The sequence below is a fragment of the Magnusiomyces paraingens genome (genome assembly GCF_902498895.1).
Source record: "Magnusiomyces paraingens strain CBS 517.90 genome assembly, contig: contig5, whole genome shotgun sequence".
NCBI lineage: Eukaryota > Fungi > Ascomycota > Dipodascomycetes > Dipodascales > Dipodascaceae > Magnusiomyces > Magnusiomyces paraingens.
Window position 1 is genome coordinate 1,075,286 of NW_022474071.1, and position 23,389 is coordinate 1,098,674.

The 23,389-nt window shown below is 35.8% G+C and overlaps 7 protein-coding genes across 7 annotated transcripts; 4 read left to right on the forward strand and 3 right to left on the reverse strand.

The window, feature by feature from the left end:
- Positions 1-788: 788 nt before the first annotated feature.
- SAPINGB_P006005 (uncharacterized protein) lies at positions 789-1,462 on the forward strand (the record flags this gene model as incomplete). Its single annotated transcript, XM_032000719.1, has 2 exons — positions 789-1,011; positions 1,317-1,462. 2 exons carry the CDS (start codon positions 789-791, stop codon positions 1,460-1,462), a joined length of 369 nt encoding a protein of 122 aa, XP_031856610.1.
- A 2,868-nt stretch (positions 1,463-4,330) lies between these two features.
- SAPINGB_P006006 (uncharacterized protein) lies at positions 4,331-6,157 on the reverse strand (the record flags this gene model as incomplete). Its single annotated transcript, XM_032000720.1, has 1 exon — positions 4,331-6,157. One exon carries the CDS (start codon positions 6,155-6,157, stop codon positions 4,331-4,333), a length of 1,827 nt encoding a protein of 608 aa, XP_031856611.1.
- A 1,319-nt stretch (positions 6,158-7,476) lies between these two features.
- Positions 7,477-8,679, forward strand: SAPINGB_P006007 (uncharacterized protein; the record flags this gene model as incomplete). The annotated part of the gene is made up of 1 exon (XM_032000721.1): positions 7,477-8,679. One exon carries the CDS (start codon positions 7,477-7,479, stop codon positions 8,677-8,679), a length of 1,203 nt encoding a protein of 400 aa, XP_031856612.1.
- Positions 8,680-13,343: 4,664 nt separating this feature from the next.
- Positions 13,344-16,271, forward strand: SAPINGB_P006008 (uncharacterized protein; the record flags this gene model as incomplete). Its single annotated transcript, XM_032000722.1, has 1 exon — positions 13,344-16,271. One exon carries the CDS (start codon positions 13,344-13,346, stop codon positions 16,269-16,271), a length of 2,928 nt encoding a protein of 975 aa, XP_031856613.1.
- Positions 16,272-17,333: 1,062 nt separating this feature from the next.
- SAPINGB_P006009 (uncharacterized protein) lies at positions 17,334-19,946 on the reverse strand (the record flags this gene model as incomplete). The annotated part of the gene is made up of 3 exons (XM_032000723.1): positions 17,334-19,693; positions 19,741-19,818; positions 19,880-19,946. 3 exons carry the CDS (start codon positions 19,944-19,946, stop codon positions 17,334-17,336), a joined length of 2,505 nt encoding a protein of 834 aa, XP_031856614.1.
- Positions 19,947-20,300: 354 nt separating this feature from the next.
- SAPINGB_P006010 (uncharacterized protein) lies at positions 20,301-22,370 on the forward strand (the record flags this gene model as incomplete). Its single annotated transcript, XM_032000724.1, has 1 exon — positions 20,301-22,370. The coding sequence occupies one exon, from the start codon at positions 20,301-20,303 to the stop codon at positions 22,368-22,370; it is 2,070 nt and encodes a 689-aa protein (XP_031856615.1).
- Positions 22,371-22,582: 212 nt separating this feature from the next.
- On the reverse strand, positions 22,583-23,092 carry SAPINGB_P006011 (uncharacterized protein; the record flags this gene model as incomplete). Its single annotated transcript, XM_032000725.1, has 1 exon — positions 22,583-23,092. One exon carries the CDS (start codon positions 23,090-23,092, stop codon positions 22,583-22,585), a length of 510 nt encoding a protein of 169 aa, XP_031856616.1.
- Between the last annotated feature and the right edge of the window lie 297 nt (positions 23,093-23,389).

Sequence of the window (23,389 nt, forward strand, 5' to 3'; positions counted from 1 at the left end):
ATGGCAGCTTACCAAAATTAAGAAAAAAAATTGTATATTTTTTTTTTTTTTTCATTTTTTTTCCAACTTAATATGAAACAAATAAATAGACCATTGTACTTTAAATTAAAACTTCATAAAAATATATATTTTTTCTTTTGTCTTCATTACATTTCATGTCCCAGGCATATTCCCATTACTATAACCGTAATTGGGTACAGAAATTTGTTGATAATGTTGTTGCTGCTGCTGAGATGTTTGCTGGGAATAAATCTGGTAAGGACCGCCTTCAATTTGATACGACTCATATGGATTACTATTTACCGGAAAATCGGGGTAAATTCTTTCCGTTGGATTCGAAATAATAACTTGATGTTGCGGGGTATTATTGCCATCATAAACTAAGTAAGGGTTTGGTGGTCCTGGGTTTATTATTGGTTGAGTATATTGTAATTGTTGTTGTTGATGATGCTGCTGCTGCTGTAAATACCTATTATTACTGGTATTAATGGGACAACTGTTGCTCGTGGGTATATACAATGGCTGCTGCTGCCCATTAGAGAACAAAACAGTGGAATATATTTGTCCATTTGTATCTTGCACTAAAACCGGGGTTTCGACTAAACCAACGTAAGTGTCACTCTCATTGGGATCAACCCTAGAAACAGGCTGTAGATTAGTGAGCGGAGACATCTGGGGTTGAGGGTGATGTTGTCCCTTTTTTGTATCATATTTTTCTTCTTCCTCCTTTTCCTCCTCCGCATATTTCTCATCGCCAAGATGTTGTGGGCTTTTGTAAACAATATTACATGGAATTCCTGTTTCTACGTATGCCGATAGTTGGTGTAGTTGGTGTAGTTGGTGTAGTTGGTGTAGTTGGTGTAGTTGGTGTAGTTGGTGTAGTTGGTGTAGTTGGTGTAGTTGCTGATGCTGTTGCTGATGCTGTTGCTGATGCTGTTGCTGATGCTGTTGCTGATGCTGTTGCTGATGCTGTTGCTGATGCTGTTGCTGATGCTGTTGTTGTTGTATGCTGTGTGTGGTTAAAGCAAATGATGAGCCAGACTCCAAAGATGGTACATAAACGGTATTAACTCTATGCGGTGTAGGACCCCCCAAACACTTTACCGATTCATCTGTTTGACTTGCCACTTTTTTGCAGATAGGGCTTATCAAATTTCTTTTTTTGGGGTGAATTTCATGACAAAAATTTTGATGGTGTTGGTGATACTGATGGTGTAATACTGGCTCTCGAGTTGAACTTGCAGCATCTTCAGATGAATACTTATTTGATCCTGACCTCCCTGAACTAGAAGGAATACTGACTTTTCTTGATCCAGTTGTTCTATGCTTTAAATCTTTTCTCTCAGAAGACGCTGAAGAAGAAGCAGAAGAAGGTGGAGCTTTATTAGAACTTAAAGCCGGAGGGGAAGATGAGGAAGACTTTTTTCGAAAACTCTTTCTCTCCGAAGATGATGATTGCTGAGGTTTGAATATCAACCGGTTAACATATCCTGCTTTTTGTAGCTGATTTAATGTAGGATGCTCATATGTTGTTCGAAGCTTCAACTTTTGAACCTCTTCGTTAGGATTAGCTGTGAAGACCCCTAAATGATAAATGTTTGGGTCAGCTCCTGGGATTTTGAATTTCCTGCCGCTGGATTTGGATTTGGATGAAGATAAATGTTGCTCAGTTTTAGATAGTGGATCTACAAAGCTGATTGACATTTCTGTTTTCCCAGCAATTGTGGAGGATGATTTTAATGAATTTTGAGAGTGATTTGACTTTTCTTTTTTGAATTCTGGTAACATTTTTTTAAAAAGAAAAAAAAAGACTGCTAGATTATTAAGTTAATATTTGTGCATTCATTAGATTGAATATTATACCATACCTTGCGCTATCTGGTTTTTATAGTCTCTTAAGTAAAAAGAAAAAAAAAAGATCTAAGTAAAAGATATTAACTTCAACTTGAATGAGAACAGAAGAAGAAGAAAGAGAGATAATTTATGGTTTAGTCTATGAGTGGGACTAATTGAATTATCCTGGGTATTGCTAATTTAGGAATAGAAAATGGCACTAAAAAAGGAAAAAAGAGGGAAAATGTGGTTCATAAATAGTTAAAAAGGTAAAAAGCCTTATTGAAGATCTACAGGGTTATTACGCATATACGAAAATCCAAAAAATATATATATTTATATATATATTTATTCATTAAAAGAAAAAGTTTAAATATTTATAAAAAAAATATTATTATTAGCTGAATTAAATAGGATGGTACTATCACTTTTTTATAAATTGTCTTCGCTTATTAATAAACCTGCATTACCGTATCGCGTAGTTTGACATAACGAGATATATACAGCATATGCAGAAGTGAACTTCTGCGCATACAAAACAAGCAAGTTGCAGCTATATCAGCAGGTTAATCTGTGTAAAAAGTAATATTTCTTCGTAGCTAAGAATTTTTGATGAATAATGCTCATCATTCACATGTGCAAAAACAAAAATCCGAGGATTTTTTTTTTTTTTTTCAATTCCAAAAGATATCAAAAGAGTAACCAATATAGTAATAATAGTTCATTTTAAGAAAGAAAAAAAAAAAGGACATCAAAATCCAAGATACAGGATAATGGCTCAACATGGATCAATATGGACAAATAAAAAGAAATACTTAGGGTAGTCAAAAATGAGGGTTAAATGATCCCCTTTCTACTTTATTATTGTCACGTGCAAAACAAATACGACCTCTATTAATGCCGTTCACCAACATCAGTATCAACATAAGTTCAACTCAACTCAACTCAACTCAACTCAACTTAACTTAACTCAACTCAACTTAAATCTATTCAACTTTAGCAGGTTCTTAGGAAAATAATGTTCAAAGAACAATAATATTGTTTAAATGGCCAAAAAATTAATTGATTTTTTCTTTTTATAAAAAAAAGTTCTTTTCGTTGTAAAATGTGCCTATATAGTAATGATAAAAATAGGAGTTTCTGGAGGGAGAAAAAGGCATTTTAACCAACAAAACCCTCACAAAGTTGACCTGCCTGAAAAAAAACTCAATTATTATCCGAGGAATGCTTTCCGGTACATAAAATTAATGCTATTGTAGATCCAAGATCGAAAAAAAAAGAAAAAAAAACTAATAATAATTTTAGCTTAAATATTTATCCATATATATATAGTTAATATATATTTATAGTTAATATTTTCATTTCGGAGCCGAGCTTAACATTAATTATAATCAATGTTATTACAAACACGAAACAACAAACAATAGGATTTAATGGCTTTTGATGCTCCATCTATTAATTGGTTACTATAAAAAAAGATTAATAAAAAAGTTCAATTAACTTAAAGAAAGACTACTTAGTTATTTCATCAAGTTAAGTTTAAAAATTTGACTTTAAACTAAAATATCTTTTTTTTTTTTTTTTTAAATATAATTGTAAAATAGTTTAATGTTTAGGGTATTGGCTATATACCAAATGGAAAACATACAGGTATCAAAAAAAAAAGAAAAAAAAATCATACCAATTGGGACTTCAACCCTTTTTTTTTTCTTTTTTTTTTTTCAAAACATTTATTTTTTTTATCTAAATGTTAATTGGAAAAAATTATTTTTTTTAGTGTGTTCAATTATTACAGCCTCCAAGTGTGTACCCGAGAAGCCGGTTGTGAAATTTTTATAGATTTATAGTCTTTTTGATTTTGGAAACCAAAATTCACTTAGACACATCGACATACTCATGTTTCCAGTATAGATAAATTAAAATCATAATACAAAATGAGTGGATACATCATTCAAAATCAAAGCATGATGTCATTGTATACTTGGTTAACTAACAAACTATAGTAAACTGGTAAACTTGAAAAGTCTTTATATGCATAATTTGTTTTTTCTTATTCTGCATTCCTTGTGTTATCCATAATTACCAATATTGGTAATAATATTAATATTATTTCCAAGAATTAAAAAGTGTATTAATTACTACTTATAAATTTGCACAGATTTATGATTTGATTTAATAATGAGTCTGGAAATATATTCATCTAACTTTTGTTTATTGATTATGAACCTTTAAAACAAATTTAAAAGTACAGAATTTCTTTAACAGACTGTTGCGTTCTATATGAAATGCTGAATATTAATAAAGCACTCTCAAAATCATATATGGTATATACTGTTTTTTTTTAATTTATAAAAAATTTCAGTTCCCTTAGTTTTCAATGACCAATAAGTAAATAATATCAAAGAAAGATAAAAAACATAAGTATATTAAAAGGCTATTAAACATAAAAATACTTCAAATAAATAAAAAAATGTGAATTCTTCAAATTTCCCAAAAGTCACTTATCACTGTATGGAACAGAGGCACGAGGGGGCTGTGCAACAGATTTTTCATCCAAAACCCCTATATGATTAAAGCACTTAGATTCAACATAGCCTTCACCCTCATATGCTGGTGTAACCATATCAAATATGCTTCTGTCGCACCCAATATTTGACGTTTTTTGATGGTATTCGTGAAGCAAGGCATAATAAAAAGGAATGCCCTTAGGCTTGTCGTGCCAAATAACATAAATGATGAATAGTAAAATAAAAGAAACACCAATTACTCCTAAAATACTGCCAAAAATAACTTTGATGTCATAAATCAGTTTCCCATTAGCTTCAAACAACACGTTTTGAAGCCCATCTGCCTGATATCCGGTTTTCCTAAGCAAAGCACCTCCAACAGTTGGCCCAATCTTAATATCTGTTATTAGTGCTAACACTTGCACATTTAAAAACTGAGGATTGTCATTACTTTGCTGCACCTTAAAATAAGGCTGTGCCTCATCAGAATTCTTAGTAATATCATATGACAACTGCCTAGTACTATAATAAAGCTTTGAAACTGAAATGTAGCCTCCAACACCATTATATGAAAACATTGTCCTGCAAAATGATCGAACACTGTCGGATGAAGCCGAAGAATTGTAATAGCTGTATGACATAACATAACTTATTTCATCCACAAAGTCACTTTGCATTAGTGAAAGTGCTGAATCCAAAGATTTTTTTGTCGAAACTATATCTTCTTTATTATAGACAGCCCAGTCATTTTCTGCAGAAAGACTTTCATTGACTGGAAATGATTTATTCATCATGTCCCACAAAGTCGAGTTATCAACAACAGGCACATTTTCAAAAGAGTAGTCATCAATAATAACAGTCGTGACATTTATTTTTTTGTTAGTTGGATCGATTGAGATACCACTCACATTTTGACCTACTCCTAGCACGGTTTTAATTGCAGTGGTATATGGCTGGAATAACGTGCTGTTCCCGGTATAATTGCTATTAGTCACAAACATGGAATAACCAGAACTATCTTCTTTACATTTCAGTATAGGCAACACTGGCAAAGAAGGATATGCATTATAGTGAGCCAAAAACCCAGTTTGCATAATCATCTCTTCAAATCTGTCGGTAATAAGACAAGTAACTCCGTTTTGTCTGAAAAAAGTCGAGCCCTGTAAACTCCAAGGCATAGAAGAGTTGAATAAAGGGAAAAGGTATGATGACTTAGATTCATCGTATGCATCAGATGCTTGATAATTAGATCCAACATTGTAAAGTGGTGTTGTATTTTCATCGTAAAAGTTTGGAATGGTATCCAAGTAATTTGATGCGTTTGCCAAAGGAATATAAAGATTTTCTGGCTCTGGTTTACCAGCATAACCAAAAACAATATGTAGAGGAACAGGAACATATCGAATTACAAGCAAAAAAAACGCAAAAATAAATGGAAGTCTTTTTCTGACATGTTTCACCGATGGCTCATTAGAAAGTATTGGTGTTGTTGTGGGAGGGTATGAACTGCCATTTTTATTAAATAAACCCTGTCTTGATGATTCCGGTGATAAATAAGGATCTGGAGAAGACATCAAAGCACGTCCTACTTCAATCCGATCTTTTCCTTCTGATTCACGAATGACTTTGCGTCTAGTTTCTCCAATAAAAGTGTCCCATAGTCCAACGATTGATGAAAACGCATTAGCAATTTGGGCGGCACTGTTGTTGATTGTGGAAAAAAACATCAAAACAGCCCATCCTAATATCAAACATGCAACGTCAAAACAAAACAGAACTACTTGAAATGAAACTTGACTTGTAACCACTAAACTCATTTAAAAGTTGAAAAAAAAAGAGAAAAATATTTGATAAATAAGAAGAATATAAAAAAATTTAATTCAGGGACTAAAGAAATCAGAACTAAAGTAGGGGAAAGTGAAATCAAATGATAGAATATTGCTTTTAAAGTATTTTCAGTGCTTCATTTTGACGAAGACATGACGAGGCAGGGTGCAGCAAACACACCTTGACTGAGGGGTGTGTGTAGGTTAGAGGCGTAAGCTTAATAGCAGTGCTTAATCCTAACTTTAAAAATACTATAATTTAGCCTCTTGATTATCTTGATGATTCACGATGTTATTACAATATTTTATACAATATTGTAATGTAACATTTAAATTACATGAAATAAAGTTAATACAAAATCAAACAAATGACATAATAACTACGTAATAATTATTGGTACTGGTTAAATTGAATCATGACTCATGAGTCATCCCTATTTGAATTGGAAAAAAAAAATAAAAAGGGGTATTTATTTTAATTTTATATTTAAAATTTTAGTGACTCCTCAAAAAAAAAGTAACAGGAATCATCTAATTATAAAATATCTAATTATAAAATTCAATTTAATTCTCTGTACATTGTAAACTTTGTGGGGGTCATATTCCAATATTACACGAACTTTTTAAAGCAAGTGTCTCAAAAGACAAGCTTTCACCAAAATATCCTCAATTTATGGCCCTTATTTTTTTTTTAAAAGGATTTAATACTACTAAATAAAATAGTTTTTCAGAAATTTAGAAACTTAGAAATTTATACTATTACATTTAATTCTGTTATATCAAATTAAATCTTTGTAATTTTTCACGCCACCATTCCAATAAAGCCTTTTTAAAACTTGTTGGGGAAATGAAAGCAAAAAGTTCGGGCAATTCCCGACTTTTCCACCGAACATTCAAAGCCAATGACGCGTTGGCGGAGGTCTTGCCCGCGGGGTAACGGTGGTGATCAACCCTAAAAATGAATCTGAGGCTTTGAATATTTCTGTATTGGGAATTTTTTGTGAGTCATCATGTGACTCGCGCGACTCTCAACCAGGAGTCATGGCCTTATCTTTAACAAAATTATTCACACAGTATTTGATTGGTTGAGCAATCTCAGCAAACAAATTTGGCTTCTTCTAAGCGGGGGACATTGTTTCCCTCCCAAGAATTCCTATATAAACTTGAATATTCCCACTGGAATTAAAGAAAAAAAATTATATATTCTTTTTTTTAATTCTCTTCTTCACTATAAACTTTTATTAATATACACCATAACAGTTTTCTTACATACTCCATTATTTGATTTGTTTTATAAAGACACCAACACCATGTTTCAATTGAAAAATGTTTCAAGCCAGCTTAACAAAAGTATTCCGGCTTTTTCCCGCCGAACTTTAGCGACTATGTCTAGCCCTCCGAAACCTGCTACTTCTAACGGCGAGTCAGTAATTGAAAAGGCCGTTGCAGCAAACGCCCCTCGTCACAATTGGACCCGGGAAGAAATTAGAGAAATTTACAACACTCCATTACTCCAGCTTATTTACAATGCCTCTTCGGTTCACAGAAAGTTCCACGACCCATCAGAAGTCCAGCTTTGCACTCTGATGAACATCAAAACTGGTGGATGTTCAGAAGATTGCAAATATTGCGCACAGAGTAGCCGATACGATACAGGCCTTAAGGCCGAAAAAATTGTCAAAGTTGATGAGGTCATTCAGGCAGCACGTGAAGCAAAGGCTAATGGCAGTACACGATTTTGCATGGGTGCCGCCTGGCGTGATATGAAGGGCAGAAAATCAAATTTAAAGCGAATTTCTGAAATGGTTAAAGCTGTTAACGATATGGGTCTGGAAAGTTGTGTCACTTTAGGTATGGTCGATGACGCACAAGTCAAACAACTTAAAGAAGCAGGTTTGACTGCCTATAACCATAACGTGGACACTTCTCGTGAATTTTATCCAAGCGTAATTAGTACTCGCTCTTACGAAGAACGCCTGGAAACGATAGAAAATGTCAGACAAGGAGGTGTTAGTGTTTGTTCAGGTGGTATTCTGGGTCTGGGTGAATCCGAGGAGGATCATGTTGGGTTTTTACACACTCTTTCTAATATGCCCCAGCATCCTGAAAGTGTGCCAATCAACCGACTCGTACCAATTAAGGGTACACCGCTTGGAGAAGAACAAGCAAAGATCAAGCTTCCTTTTGATGCTGTTCTTCGTACTGCTGCAACTGCCAGACTGATTATGCCTTCCTCAATCATTAGACTTGCTGCGGGACGATATACCATGAAAGAGACTGACCAAGCAATGTGCTTTATGGCTGGTGTTAATGCAATTTTCACTGGAAAAAAGATGCTCACCACAATGTGCAATGGCTGGGATGAGGATAAAGAAATGCTTTCTAGATGGGGTCTTAAACCTATGAAGAGCTTTGAAAGAACAATTGTTGATCCTTTAAAAGATCAGAATGAGGAAGAATATGTTCAAACAGAAACAACTTCTTTGGCTGGCCGGACCATGTCCTTTAAATAATTAAGCTTTTATATCGAAACATAAATATTATCGTGAAAAGCAATAAACTTAAAAAGCTACGATTAAATTATAGTCGTATCCACATATATTTTACAATTCTTTAAAGAGTTTTTGAATAACTTTTAACTTAAGAGACCTTCAACTTTATTATCAAATAACAGAAAAAAAGCGGAAACTATGCTAGCAAATTATTAAGACCTAGGCTCAGAAAGAAATTTGTGTTTTGTTTAAATCAAAAAATTTTAGAAATTAAATGATCAGTTTTTTTTTAAAAACAATGACAGCCATTCTATACTATATTAAATATAAAAAAAGCAAAGGTGTTTTTTGTAAGGTATGCACAGAAGATGCACATATTATAGTTTAACAAATGAAAAAATACAATATATATTGTATTTTTTTTTATAAAGTATCTATAGATACTTTTTCTTCATTGGTATATAAAAAAAACAAGGCACATGTAGGGTAAATGCAATGCCAAAATTCAATCACGATCAACATGGATAAATGACCAAAAAGTAATGCAAAATTCCACCATGTTACAAAAACGGAACAAGAAAATCTTTTGATCAATTAATTAACTATCAAACCTTATAGCTAGGCATTTACTCGTTTTAAACTAGGATTATTACAGGAGATTTCAATCAATCATGTGACAATTAAAATGATCAGCTTGAACGATGAAATTGACGAGGCTCCAACATAATAAATTTTTTTTAAAATCTCTAATATATATTCTATTTTTAAATAGATTTTAAGGCCTAAAATCTTTAATGATAAGAATCGGTAAACTGTTGATTCCAAGTTGGTTCAAACAAACTATAAATTGGCTTAATTAATGAGGGTTTAAAAAGATCTCTAATCATAATTTTTTTAATCGAATTCTAATCATTTTATCATAAAAAACAGTCGTAAATAAAGCTCTTAAAAATAATTTAATTTTTGAGCCAAAGATTGCTATTGCTGTTCAAAAAAAAAGGAAACGTTCTATTTTTCCCAAGCTCAATCCCTACAAAGGTTAACTGTAATAGATAATTTTTTTAAAACCAGAACCTATTTATAACTAGATCTTCTAATTTCTATTATCCCAAACAATATAGGCACATGCTATTTAAACACTTGAATGATACAATTCCTGTATTTAATAATTAATCCTAATATACTCTAAAGATTGATTTTAAAAATAGAAATCAAAATATAAAAACAAAAAATGATAAATGATAAAAAATCATTATGAATTTAATCAATAAATATTAAGCTTCGATTTTTTTTGCAGATTAAATTAAAATCCAGAAATCTCAAAAAAAAAAAGACACTTTCATAAAAAAAAAGGAACTATTTTTTTGGTATATGAATAGCGAAATCATCTTTCTACAGCCATATATTCAAACGATTAATTATAAAATGACATTTTTTTAAAAAAAGGAATGTGATAATGACGGATTCGATCATTTAAAGTTGAAAATGTATTCCACTTTAAAAAAATGGCTTTTTTTTAACAGAATATTGTTTTAGTAAGCACTAATGTTGCTTTTAATGTTAATACTTTAAAAGGCATTGGATTAAAAATGGGATTAAATATATTTACTAATATTACAATATTGTAAAAAACTTAACGTGAAATATATATATTTTTTATATTTTGATTTTATTTTTTAAAATTATTACATTTTCTTGATAACTTCAATTTGGCCCAGTTAAGCTGGATTTCAAATAAACATTAAGAAACCAAAAAAGTTTTATCAGACTTTCAATGTCATGATAAAATTAATTGCCTTTAAACAAATTGTTGATATTCCTGTAATGTAATCACGCAACTTGAAGATATATCTAGCTCATCTTGAGTTCAAAAATACAGACAGAACTGCACGACCACAACATTTAAAACTTTTGTTAGATTCAGTTATAATTAGCGGAATTTCTTTTTACAAACGGTCGTCGATTGTTTTTATTTAAATTTAGACTTAAAAAAGTTTAAAGCTTGTTTTAGAAAGAGCAGAAATTTTAAATTTTTATTTCAAACTTATTTTTTTATAATTAAGATGTGTTATTTCAAATTAAAAAAGGACTAGAACAACAATGTTAAAATGTAAACCAAATTTGTCACAATAAATCCTTTCTTTCATTTATATAAAAAATAAAAGATAACCTTTTAATTTCAAATAAATAATGTTCTATAGTGGGTTTTGAAAAATAAAGCGTTAAACTTGGGGGTCTTAAACTTTGAAAAAAGGAAAAAGAGTCATAAGTTAAGAAATGAACAAAGATGATATGATATTTACTTTTATATTCACATCATTTTCTCACTCAATACTGTATCACCCGAAAGTATCTATTCATATTAATATTAGGATATAAAATATACATTTATTTTATTTGTAAAATAAGATTTAAAATATCTACCAATTAATAGTTATACTTGATACAATATCTATACACGGAATATATTATATATTTAACTGAAACTTAAAAAAAAAAGTTTTCAGTATTTACAATCTCGGATCGCTCACTTGCTTTTAAAATTTTTAGAGTGAAAGACCATTTATTTAATATTATAAAAAACACTATTACTCCTAAGATTGAATCACTCTACAAATTTCATATTTCATATTTCATATTTCAGACTTGAAAACTTAATGAAATTTTAATCAACATTGAATAATAGTTAATTATAATTTTCCATTAACTGTGGTGCTTTTTTTAAACGAAAAAGTTCATTTGTAATGAATTTATTATAGAAAGAATATTTAAAGCTTAATCAAGAATGATTTGGTAAAATTGAACCAAAAGCACTTTCATTATTGCGCTTTAGAAACTTTTATTTTTACTTGTTACAGCAAAACCAGTAACATATTTTTGATAGATTCAGCATACTAAAAGATGGTCAAAGGGGAAAATTCAGATGATTGATTTCTATTGAACCAATGTCGTCGTCGTAACCATGATTTTTTAAGCTAATATTTTGCAATTTTTCGTTGACATGACCTTAAAATGTAACATTATAGCTTTTTTTCATTAAGACTAAAAATATTTCTAGTTCTAGTAACTGGTTATAAATAAAAAAGTCAAGTTATAAACCCCAATCTTAATATTTTTTAAAAATTTGGAATTGAAAAGCCATATCTGACATTTTTCATAAAGAAACCACAAATTTGACTGTTGAAAAACTAGCTTAAATACTTAAACAGTTTTTTGAAAAATTAAAGTAAAATATATATAGAATATAATAATTATATTTATTTTTTAAATTGTGGCATATTTTTTGATATGATTAAAAAAGATACTTTTTAGAATAATACTTGGGAAGATTGAATAAATATTTAGTTCAATATACAAAAAAATTATATTGATATTCAAAAGTCTTTTATTATTCTTACCACCTCATTTTACAAAATATTTGTAACATAATTTTTACAGTACGGTATTGAAATTTACAATTATTCTATGAGACAGTGAATCAGATCTTGTGTGATTAAAATATTTTTTTATGAATATTCATATTTTTATCGCATAAGCTATACTTTTTACAAGACAACACAAATATCTCTAAAGTCATAATTATGACTTCATTGATTATAATCAATGACATCAATTTTTTAAATTCATTTTAGTTTCAAGAAATTTTTTAATGAATGTTAAGGGATTTTTTTATTGGAAACAAATACTATCCATGTTTCATGCTTTTACCAAACAACTAAACACATAGAAAACTCAATTATAGACCTACTTAAGTCCCAGGTTTTTAAAAACAAGTAACCCTTTTTTAATATGGTACAATATACAAACAATAGATGGACAAGATATTTTTTGCTCTGATTTTTTCAGATAACAACAATTTAAAAATTACGTTTTGAAATAAATAACTTTGCAACTATTTTTTTTCAAAATTATACTTCTCTAAGATTAATTTTGAAGTTACTTAATTAACAAAATTTCATTAGTGTTTAGTAAAAAATAAGTGACTTCTTATGAAAGAACAATGGTAAATTCACTAATGCCAAGTTATTACTGAACATTTCCTCATGTTGTTCTGTATTAACTTTTTTGCGGACAAGGGTCTCTCAATGTTTTTAAAAATCTTAGACTAAACTTATTATGCCCAATGACAGGGAAAAATAACTATTGTACCTTATAATTCCAGGGCCTCTTATGCTTTGGATTTTACCTGAGACATACCAAAATTCGATGAGATTGGTACCTTTTCATAAATGATATTTAGTGATAACCTTAAATTTAAACTTTGTAATTAAGATTTGCTATGATTTGCTTTGGGATCTTTTCAAACTTTCTCAAAATAATCCGTTCCAAAAAAAGCCGTTTCACCGCTTTTACTTATGAAAAAAACAAGAAAAAAAACAAGATCGAATACAGGGGCCCTCACAAAATATAATCATATATTCACATTGTATTGAAATTTTTATGCTCAAAAACGAGAAGTTAATTTAGTTTCTCAATTTCTATATAAACCAAGACTAATTTCTGGTAATTCTGTTTTTTTTTTTATTCTTTATCACAAGCAATAAAACCAAATCTTTATTGTTAGATTATCATTCGCATTTTATTCATTCATTTCTCACACTCTATTTTTATTTATTTATTTATTCATTCCTTCAACTCATACTGAATTATCACATTCATTTTGACTAAACAGTTTTCCAACAAAAATGAAAATTTCTAAATCTCTTTATGCTGCATTCATTGCTACTGCAGTCGCAGCTCCAATTGCTGAGCCCGAAGCTGCGGCGGTTGCTTTTGCTGAGGCCAAGGCTGGTCCTGAAGCCTCAAAAGTGAGATCCTACATTGTTGAGAGAGGATTGAAGAGTACAAGTTCTGGTGCTACAGGTGGATCTGGTAGTGGTGGTGCTGGTGGATCTGGTACCGGCGGTTCTGGTGGATCTGGTACTGGAGGTAATGCTTCTGGTTCTGGATCTACTGGTGGATCTGGTACTGGTGGTGCTGGCGGTTCCGGTACTGGTGGATCTGGTGGATCTGGCACTGGTGGTAGTGCTTCTGGTTCCGGATCTACTGGTGGCTCTGGAACTGGTGGTTCTGGAGGCTCTGGTACTGGTGGATCTGGTGGTTCCGGTACTGGCGGTAATGCTTCAGGTGGTGAGGCTGTCGTTACTGTTACCACAGCTGGTCCTACAGTAACTTCAACCATTTCTAGCTCAAGCAGTGCTACAGCAGCTTCTACAACTTCTTCTAGTTCTGCAGCTCCAACCAGCACTAGTAAGTCTAAGGGAAAATGGTCTAACTCAGGCAAAACCAACAGTGGCTCCAGCTCCAACAATTCTTCTTCTGGAAACACTGGCGGTTCTGGTACTGGTGGTGCTGGCGGCTCCGGTACTGGTGGATCTGGTGGCTCTGGTACCGGCGGTAATGCATCTGGTTCCGGATCTACTGGCGGCTCTGGAACTGGTGGCTCTGGAGGCTCTGGTACTGGAGGCTCTGGTGGTTCTGGCACTGGCGGTAATGCTAGCGGATCTGGATCTGGATCTACTACCACTTCTAGCGCTGCTCCAACCACGACTTCAAGTGCTTCTCGTACCACTACTTCTTCTTCCAGTGCTGCTCCAACCACGACTTCTAGTACTTCTTGTACCACGACTTCGAGTGCTTCTCGTACCACGACTTCCAGCGCTGCTCCAACCACTACTTCTACTTCCAGTGCTGTTCCAACCACTTCTTCTTCCAGCGCTGCTCCTACCACCACCTCTTCATCTAGCGCTGCTCCTACCACTACTTCTTCATCTAGCGCTGCTCCTACCACTACTTCTTCATCTAGCGCTGCTCCTACCACTACTTCTTCATCTAGCGCCGCTCCAACCACTACTTCAAGTGCTTCTCGTACCACTACTTCTTCTTCCAGTGCTGCTCCAACCACTACTTCTACTTCCAGTGCTGCTCCAACCACTACTTCTTCTTCCAGTGCTGCTCCAACGACTACTTCTTCATCTAGCGCTGCTCCAACGACTACTTCTTCATCTAGCGCTGCTCCAACCACTACTTCCAGCGCTGCTCCTACCACTACTTCTTCATCTAGCGCCGCTCCAACCACGACTTCAAGTGCTTCTCGTACCACTACTTCCAGCTCTGCTCCAACCACTACTTCTACTTCCAGCGCTGCTCCAACCACTACTTCTACTTCCAGCGCTGCTCCAACCACTACTTCTACTTCCAGTGCTGTTCCAACCACTTCTTCTTCCAGCGCTGCTCCAACCACTACTTCTTCATCTAGCGCTGTTCCAACCACTACTTCTTCTTCCAGCGCTGCTCCAACCACTACTTCTTCTTCCAGCGCTGCTCCAACCACTACTTCTTCTTCCAGCGCTGCTCCTACCACGACTTCAAGTGCTGCTCCTACCACGACTTCAAGTGCTTCTCGTACCACTACTTCTTCTTCCAGTGCTGCTCCAACCACGACTTCTAGTACTTCTTGTACCACGACTTCGAGTGCTTCTCGTACCACGACTTCCAGCGCTGCTCCAACCACTACTTCTTCATCCAGTGCTGCCCCCACTACTACTTCCTCTTCCACCCCTACTTCTTCCAGTTCTGCCACTGCTTCTCCTACCTCTAGCACCAACAACGGAACTGGTCAAGGCCAGGGTTCCGGCAAAGGTACCGGTGGTGGCTCTACCAGTGCTGGCAACGGATCTGCCTCTGCTGAAGGGAACTCTCAGAGTAATGCTGACGCTTCTGGGCAAGGCAACGGTGGCAGTGCCTCCGGAACTGCAGGTGTTGGCACGGGTACTGGAACTGGTAACGGTAACAGTAATGTAAACGCTGCTATTTCTACTCCTGGCGCATCTGCTTCTGGCGGTGGCACTACCAACACTAATGGCTCTGGTACTGGTACTGGTAATGGCTCTGGAAGCTCTGGTACTGGTGCTGGTAACTCTACTGCAAATGGTGAGGGTACTGGTAACGGTAAGACTTCTTCTGATTCAAATGGTTCCAGTGCTAATGCCTCTGGATCTGGCTCTGGATCTGGTGCTGCTACTGGTACTGGCACCAGCACTGGTGCTGGATCTCAAGGCTCTGGTACTGCTTCTGGCACCGGTACTGGCACCGGTACTGGCAATGCTGGAACCAGCTCCAGCGCTGCTCCTGACACTTCTAAGACTGGTAGTGCATCTGTTTCTGCCTCAGGTTCTGGTTCTGGTTCCGGTTCTGGTTCTGGCTCCGGTTATGGTGGTACTGATTCTAACTCCTCTGGCACTGGTACAGGTACAGGTACCGGTACCGGTTCTGGTTCTGGCTCGGGTTCTGCTACTTCTGGTGGTGTTACTGTTTCAGCTTCTGGCGGTGGCTCTGGTACTGGTACTGGTACTGGTACCGGAACTGGCAGCAATGGTGATGGTACTGGTTCAGGTGCTGGCGCTGGCGCTGGCTCTGGCTCTGGTTCTGGTGCTGCTGCTGCCACTGCTGCTGGTGCCAACGGTGCAACTGCTGCTTCAGGTTCAGGTTCAGGCACTGGTACTGGCACTGGTACCGGCTCTTCTACAGATAAGAGTTCTGGCACTGGCACTGGCTCTGGTGCAGGCACTGGCAGTGGTTCCGGCTCAGCTGTTAGCAACAAGAGATCTTAAGGACTTTACTATTGGTATTAAATTTGACATTTAACAACATAGGCCATTTATGATTAATGGCTTCTATTATTTATTATATTTATCTTGAATACATAATTGAAAAAAAATAAAATCATTTTGAATTAACAAGTTAATGGGAATAGTCATTTCTGAGGGTAATTTAGAGTTAACCTCAAAATTAAATTTTATTAAGATTTTTCAAACTATTCAGCCTTGAACTGCGATAAAGTTGAATAAATTTAATTCAGTTAAAAAAAAGTGCGACAAAAACAAATTTCAATGTGATGCAATCTGCCTTGGCTTTGAAGACAATGAATGATCATATGTTTCACTCTCTTTTTTATTCAAAAAAAAAAAAAATAAGTTTCTATGTCTTTTGGATGCCATTAGCTAGAGAAAAATTGCTTTCTTGACTCCTTGAAATGAAAAAAGGCAAATAAAATAACTTTATAAAAAGTAGTCAATAAACTTATTACTCAGCATGGTAATATTTATTCCCCGTTTAATCGTGATTTAAAGCTCGGACAAATTACAAGGTTTGGGTTAAGTTAAAGTAACCGGATGCATATAAAATATGGTCAGCAAAATTCTATTAATTAAGATATAAATTGAATAATGAATCATTTTTAACACTAAATCCTGACCGTGAAGATAGATGAGTTATTTTCCAATATTTCGTCTGAGGCTTGTAAATCTATTCACAAAATTTGGGAACAAAATTTATGGGTTTTATGAGAAGACAAAAGTAAATTTTTTAAAAAAATCCAGAATTTCAATATATTTCCTATCTTTTGTGGTAATTGGTATTTTTTTAACAGGATATAATATATATATATATATATATATTATAATTTATTTATATATATATATAAATTTTTCAATATATTGATCATATATATGATGAAATGACATGACATTCATGCTTGTGACCATTTCAAACTTGCTGACCCCACGACTCACAAGTACCAAGAGATATATCACTACTCTTCTATTTTTAATCAAAAAATCACAATAACAAATGGAATTTCAAACTGCAATTCTCACACATAACCAGGTATTTTTTCAAGTAGGCCGAACTTCTTTATAATACCTAGAATTAACAAGCCATTCTCGGCGTACGGGTATGATGCTTTCAAGGTACCATTCTCCCTGACCATATTCAGACATGCCAGTGTATACAACCCAAGGGCAGCCAAATTCTGATTCTGGTGAATCTAGATGTCCAAAAAGTTGCCGTGTATCTGCACGCTGTGCAAACTCAGACATACTTCCAACACTTAAACCATGTGCTCTGACAGATATAGTATCTTCTCCACCCCCGTTTTTGGCTTGATTTCCTAGGATCGTAGATGATGCGTTAATAAGCTCGTATCGAATACCCGAATCATTACGGCGTCTGCTCTGGTTAGTGATGTTTTCCAGATCGACATCTGTGCTGACATATGTTCTTTTTGCGGCGTTCATGAAAAACCCTTTACACAGAGACCGACATATTTTTTCCACAAGGGGCAATTGGTTCTTATTTTTTGCCAAAATATTAGATTTAGTGAGACCAATTCGCTCGGCATCGGAGACCAGCTGAGTGCGGATTCCTTCTGCTCGTAAAAGAGTTTGGTAGTTGAGAAATTTATCGGCTGCCCAACGAGGAACATTAGGCAGATTGCTATTTTTACCCAGATTTGGGGGATGCGCCCGTTGTAAGTACGCTTCAAATACATTTAATAAGGTAATAGCGTCCCCCTCTATAGCTTGAAACTCTAAACGTGCAGCTGCAGCGGCACTTGATTGAGAAACAGAATCTGATGCAAAAGAAGAAGAGGAAGGTTCAACAAATGTTTTAGTGAGACCTCCAGCTAGGTAGATTGCTGTGATTGTTACCATTTCATACAAACATCCTCCACACAAATCATCGAGATCATCGATTCCAGAAGATGCAATGATTGCTCTCGCAAAGGAAATAGGCACAGATCCAAATTGCGCCACTAATTGTCCGATGTTTGTGAGTCTAGATTTAGAATCTATGCATCCAGCATAAAATAGATTTAAAAGAGATTTGTCGATACCTTTAGAAACCGAATCTTTGTGTGAGATATTGCTTGTAGAGGAATAGCTTTGTAAGAGATTGGAAGATAGCGTTATTGGTGGAATAAAATTTACTTCGGTGGTTAAGCTTTTGATTTGAAGAGAGAATAGCCTTAATATAACTGTTTCTAAAAGTCCATTTATATCTGTTGCCGAACTTGAAGCTCCTGTTACAGACATGAGAGTCATGAGTTGTGGGTCATCATTTAAAGGCATAATTTGGGTAAAGTATTCTTTGCGATATAGTCTAAAACACTTTCCAATGCCTTTAATTCCAGAGCCTGCCATACTTCTTCGTATTTCGGCCTTTGATTTAGATATTGGTCTTGTGCGAATCGCTGCACCTGAGCTAGAAATGTCGACAGAGTCTAACCCGGTGTCTATAACGCAGGTGATTCTGCGAGAAGCCAATAAGGCATAGTCATTTTCAGCTGAGTTTGTTGCAACAATAACGCGCCAAGTAATGGTATTATTCTCGTTATCAGAAAAGTATTCAGTGTTGTAAAGATCCTGCTTTTCGGAGACACTAAGCTTTTCATGACAAGGCAAAACTATAACATTAGAATGGTGGAGGGATAAGTTTTCTCGTAGTCGATGTGGAAGTTCGTTAGATGCTAGCCTTACTAAATTTTTAACATCACGTCGAGTGGGAACAAATACAATAATATCACGGCCAGTTTCTTGAAAATCAGCCTTTTTGTTTAATGAAAAATAGTCTTGGGAAAAAACAGTCAATAAGACGTCTAAGCACTTGTCCAAATAATTTGATATAGGCGTATTAAGGTGGTAGACTTCAGATGGCAGGACACTTAAAGTTAAATCGTTTAGAATAGTAATTGAAGGTTTTTGCGATCCATTAATTGTGAAAAATTCCCACAGAATGTCAATCAATTGTGGACAGGTGGGTGATATGCAAAGAATAAGATTAAAATCGGATAAATTATGTTCTCGTTTAACTATGTTTTTTTGCCGATAATGAATAATGCTTTGCAGTAATCCTAGAGCTACATCTGTCCATGTTTCTCTTAAATGAATACCGTCAACTACCAGGACTCTTCTGTTTGAAAGTAATGGGTCGATTGTGGTTTCTTGCATCATGATATCAGAAGACACATATTCAATACGAGTTGCAGTGCTGGTAGCCGAAAGAAATGGAAGAGAAAAGCCTACCAAGTGGCCTAAGCCTGGCGACGTGTAGGACGATTGACCATTTGAGCTACTTAAATAACTGCGTACAGCCCGTGCGGCAGTAGTTTTCACACAATCTTCGCGTGGGTTACTAACAAGAATCGATTGATTTTTAGAAGTATATCCGTGCTCAAACAAAGCCAATGGAATTTCTTATTTTATTAGTTTGATTTAGATTCTTATGGATGTGACAACATACCTGTTTCATAGTTTGATAATGGAGAGCCAACCACGATATTTACGGAAGACGAGGCCATAGATGTAAAAAGACTGTGGACTGAATGTTAATTGTTTTTAGTAACAAACCACTTTAGAGAAAACAACAGTAATCTACTTACTGTATGGGAGTGTAGCAGAGTCCAAAGCCGGGTCATTAATAGACCCGGGGTTGTTTTGGTGGCTCATATTGAATGGTTTATAGTCGTTTAAAATGTATTTATTGTAAATTAATTAAAAAAGGTTTTTTTGGTAGCTCTCAGAAAAAAAAAAAAAATTATTTGCAACACCTCAAAGAAAAGTTTAATCACGTGAGCGATATCGGGGCCGAAAGAAACTGTTGTAATATATAGGGAATGTTCTAGACCAATCGTTGCTCCCAAGTTTCTAAGCTGTACTGAAAATTTTTTTTCAAATGAGTCAAAAGTCCTTTTGAAAGCTCTTCTCCGCATTCTAGAAAAAAAAAATATTAAAAATATATTAAAAAAAAAAAACAATTATTCTATCTTTTCATTTTACAAAAGTTTGATTAGAACAGAAATAATGATATCCTCAATCAGATTACAGAGCTTTGCTCGATCCATGATTACCCGCCGAACGCTTGCCACGGCCGCCGGTATTCCTCAGAATCTTACCGAGAAAATTGTACAGAAGTATGCAGTTGGTCTGGCTCCAGGCAAGAAGGTCCAGTCTGGCGACTACGTTTCGGTCCAGCCCTCTCACTGCATGACCCATGATAACTCGTGGCCCGTTGCCACCAAGTTTATGGGATTGGGTGCCACCCGTGTTAAGGACACTAACCAGGTTGTTTTGACCCTGGATCACGACGTTCAAAACAAGAGCGAAAAGAATCTTGAAAAGTACCGAAATATTGAGAACTTTGCTAAGAAGCAAGGCCTCGACTTTTACCCTGCCGGCAGAGGTATCGGCCATCAAATCATGGTTGAGGAAGGCTATGCTTTCCCCTATAACCTGACAGTTGCTTCTGATTCACACTCTAACACTTATGGTGGTGTTGGTTGCCTTGGTACCCCAATTGTCCGCACGGACGCTGCGTCGGTCTGGGCTACTGGCCAGACTTGGTGGCAGGTCCCACCTGTGGCCAAGGTCGAACTCCAAGGTAAGCTGCCTGCTGGTGCTTCCGGTAAAGACGTTATTGTTGCTTTGTGCGGCATCTTTAACAATGACGAGGTTCTGAATCATGCCATTGAGTTTGTCGGTGATGGTCTTGAGCACCTTTCTGTCGATGAGCGTCTTACTATCGCAAACATGACAACTGAATGGGGTGCCCTTAGTGGTCTTTTCCCTGTTGACAATGTTCTTATTAACTGGTACAAGAACCGGTTGTTGGTTCTCCCCCAGCCCCACCCCCGCGTTAACGCTGAGACTGTTGAGGCTTTCCAAAAGGCTCAAATTCACGCTGATGTTGATGCCAAGTACGCTAAGAAGCTTACTCTCGACCTGAGCACAGTTTCTCCCATTGTTTCTGGTCCTAACTCTGTCAAGGTTTCCACATCTCTTGCTGAGCTTTCTGCTAAGAACATCCCAATTCAAAAGGCTTACCTTGTTTCGTGCACTAATTCGAGACTTTCTGATATCGAGGCTGCAGCCAAGGTTATTAAGGGTCGCAAGGTCGCTGATGGCGTTGAATTCTACGTTGGTGCTGCCTCCAGCGTTGTGCAAAAGGATGCTGAGAAGAATGGTGCATGGAAGACTCTGTTAGAAGCTGGTGCCATTCCTCTTCCCGCTGGCTGCGGACCCTGCATTGGCCTTGGTGCTGGTCTTTTGAAGGATGGTGAGGTTGGTATTTCCGCCACTAACCGTAACTTCAAGGGTAGAATGGGTTCCCGTGATGCTCTTGCTTACCTTGCCTCTCCTGAGGTTGTCGCTGCTTCTGCTGTTCTCGGTAAAATTGGTTTCCCCGAGGAGATTGATGGTAAAGCACCTGCTAATGCTGGTGGCATCAAGCACTCTATCGAGTATCCTGCTGCCGATGCCTCTGCTGCTCCTGCCGAGGTTTCTGCTCCTGAAACTTCTTCTGGAAGCATTCTTGAGGGTTTCCCCGAAGTTATCGAAGGAGAGCTCGTTTTGTGTGATGCAGACAACATTAATACTGATGCCATTTACCCGGGCAAGTATACATATGAAGATGATGTTCCTAAAGAGAAGATGGCCCAGGTGTGCATGGAGAACTACGATCCTGATTTTGGTTCCAAGACCCATGCTGGTGATGTTATCATCAGTGGTTTCAACTTTGGCACAGGCTCGAGTCGTGAACAGGCCGCTACATGCATTTTGGCCCGTGGAATCCAACTGGTTGTTGCTGGTTCCTTTGGTAACATTTTTAGCAGAAACAGTATCAATAATGCTCTGCTGACATTGGAAATTCCTGCTCTTATTAACATGCTTAGAGAGAAGTATGGCGAGAACAAGGATGTTACCCAGAGAACTGGTTGGTTCATCAAGTGGGACGTTAAGAGCTCTACTGTGACTGTTACCGATGGCCAGAATGGACCAGTTGTTCTGACACAAAAAGTTGGTGAACTTGGCAAGAATCTTCAAGAGATTATTGTTAAAGGTGGCCTTGAAGGTTGGGTTAAGGCTCAGCTGTAGATTTAGAATGTCTTATATGCCTTTTGTTTCATTTTAAAAGATTTTACTATTTTTTTACTATTTTTTTTATTTAATTTCACAATTCATTAATAATTCGTAAACACAGTCATTTCTATCTATGCAGTTAAAGAAGATTCTTTTTTTAGGGTGTGTGTGGGTGTGTGTGTGTAGTGGGATCATAAAAGGATGTTTTTTGTTTTGTTTTGTTTTGTTTAAGCAATAGTCTCGACCTCCTTGACAATTTGATCAAAGCCTTCTCTGTATTCTTCAGTCTTTGACGCGTCGTCAGCCTTCTTCTTGGAACCACCAGGAACAACCATGACACAAGATGTTGGTCGCTTAGTAGCACCGGCAGAGCCCAGGTCCTCCTTAGAGGGGATGAAGACGTATGGGACTTTAAAGTCTTCGCAAAGAACAGGCAGATGCGAAATGACATCGGGAGGGGAGATATCACCGGCAACAACAACGATGCCCTTTTCACCCTTGCGTAAAGCCTTAACAACCTCCTTAACACCACGACGAACGTGCTTAGCCTTGGATGCCTTCTTAACGGTCTTAAGAATCTTTTTGTTGAGTTTCTTTGGTGCTAGCGGTGATGCAAAGGGGAGCAGCGCGGGCATGCGCTTTTCGTAGTTGTCGATTTCGGTACTGGTGACTTCCTTAGTCTCCTTAGTCTCCTTAGACACCTTAGATTCCTTTTTTGATGATTTGTCCTTGGCCATTTTTGAAAATATATGTATAACTTCAGTGAGATTGAAAAATCCTGAAAACTTTTCTGTGTGTGTGTGTGTGGCAGGTTTTTACCTTTTGGTGATTTGAGCTTTGAAATTTTTTTGGAGGTTTTGAAAAAAAAATTTTTTTTTTCAGTTAATGTGTAATCGATGACTAATCCTTATATAATTTTTTTTTTTTTTTTTTAGAGCTGCCTTGTTGTCGGCACCATGCAAGTATATAAATGAAATAAATAAATTAATTAATTAACAAATTGACACTGCAGTATATATATACTCGCTAAGCTT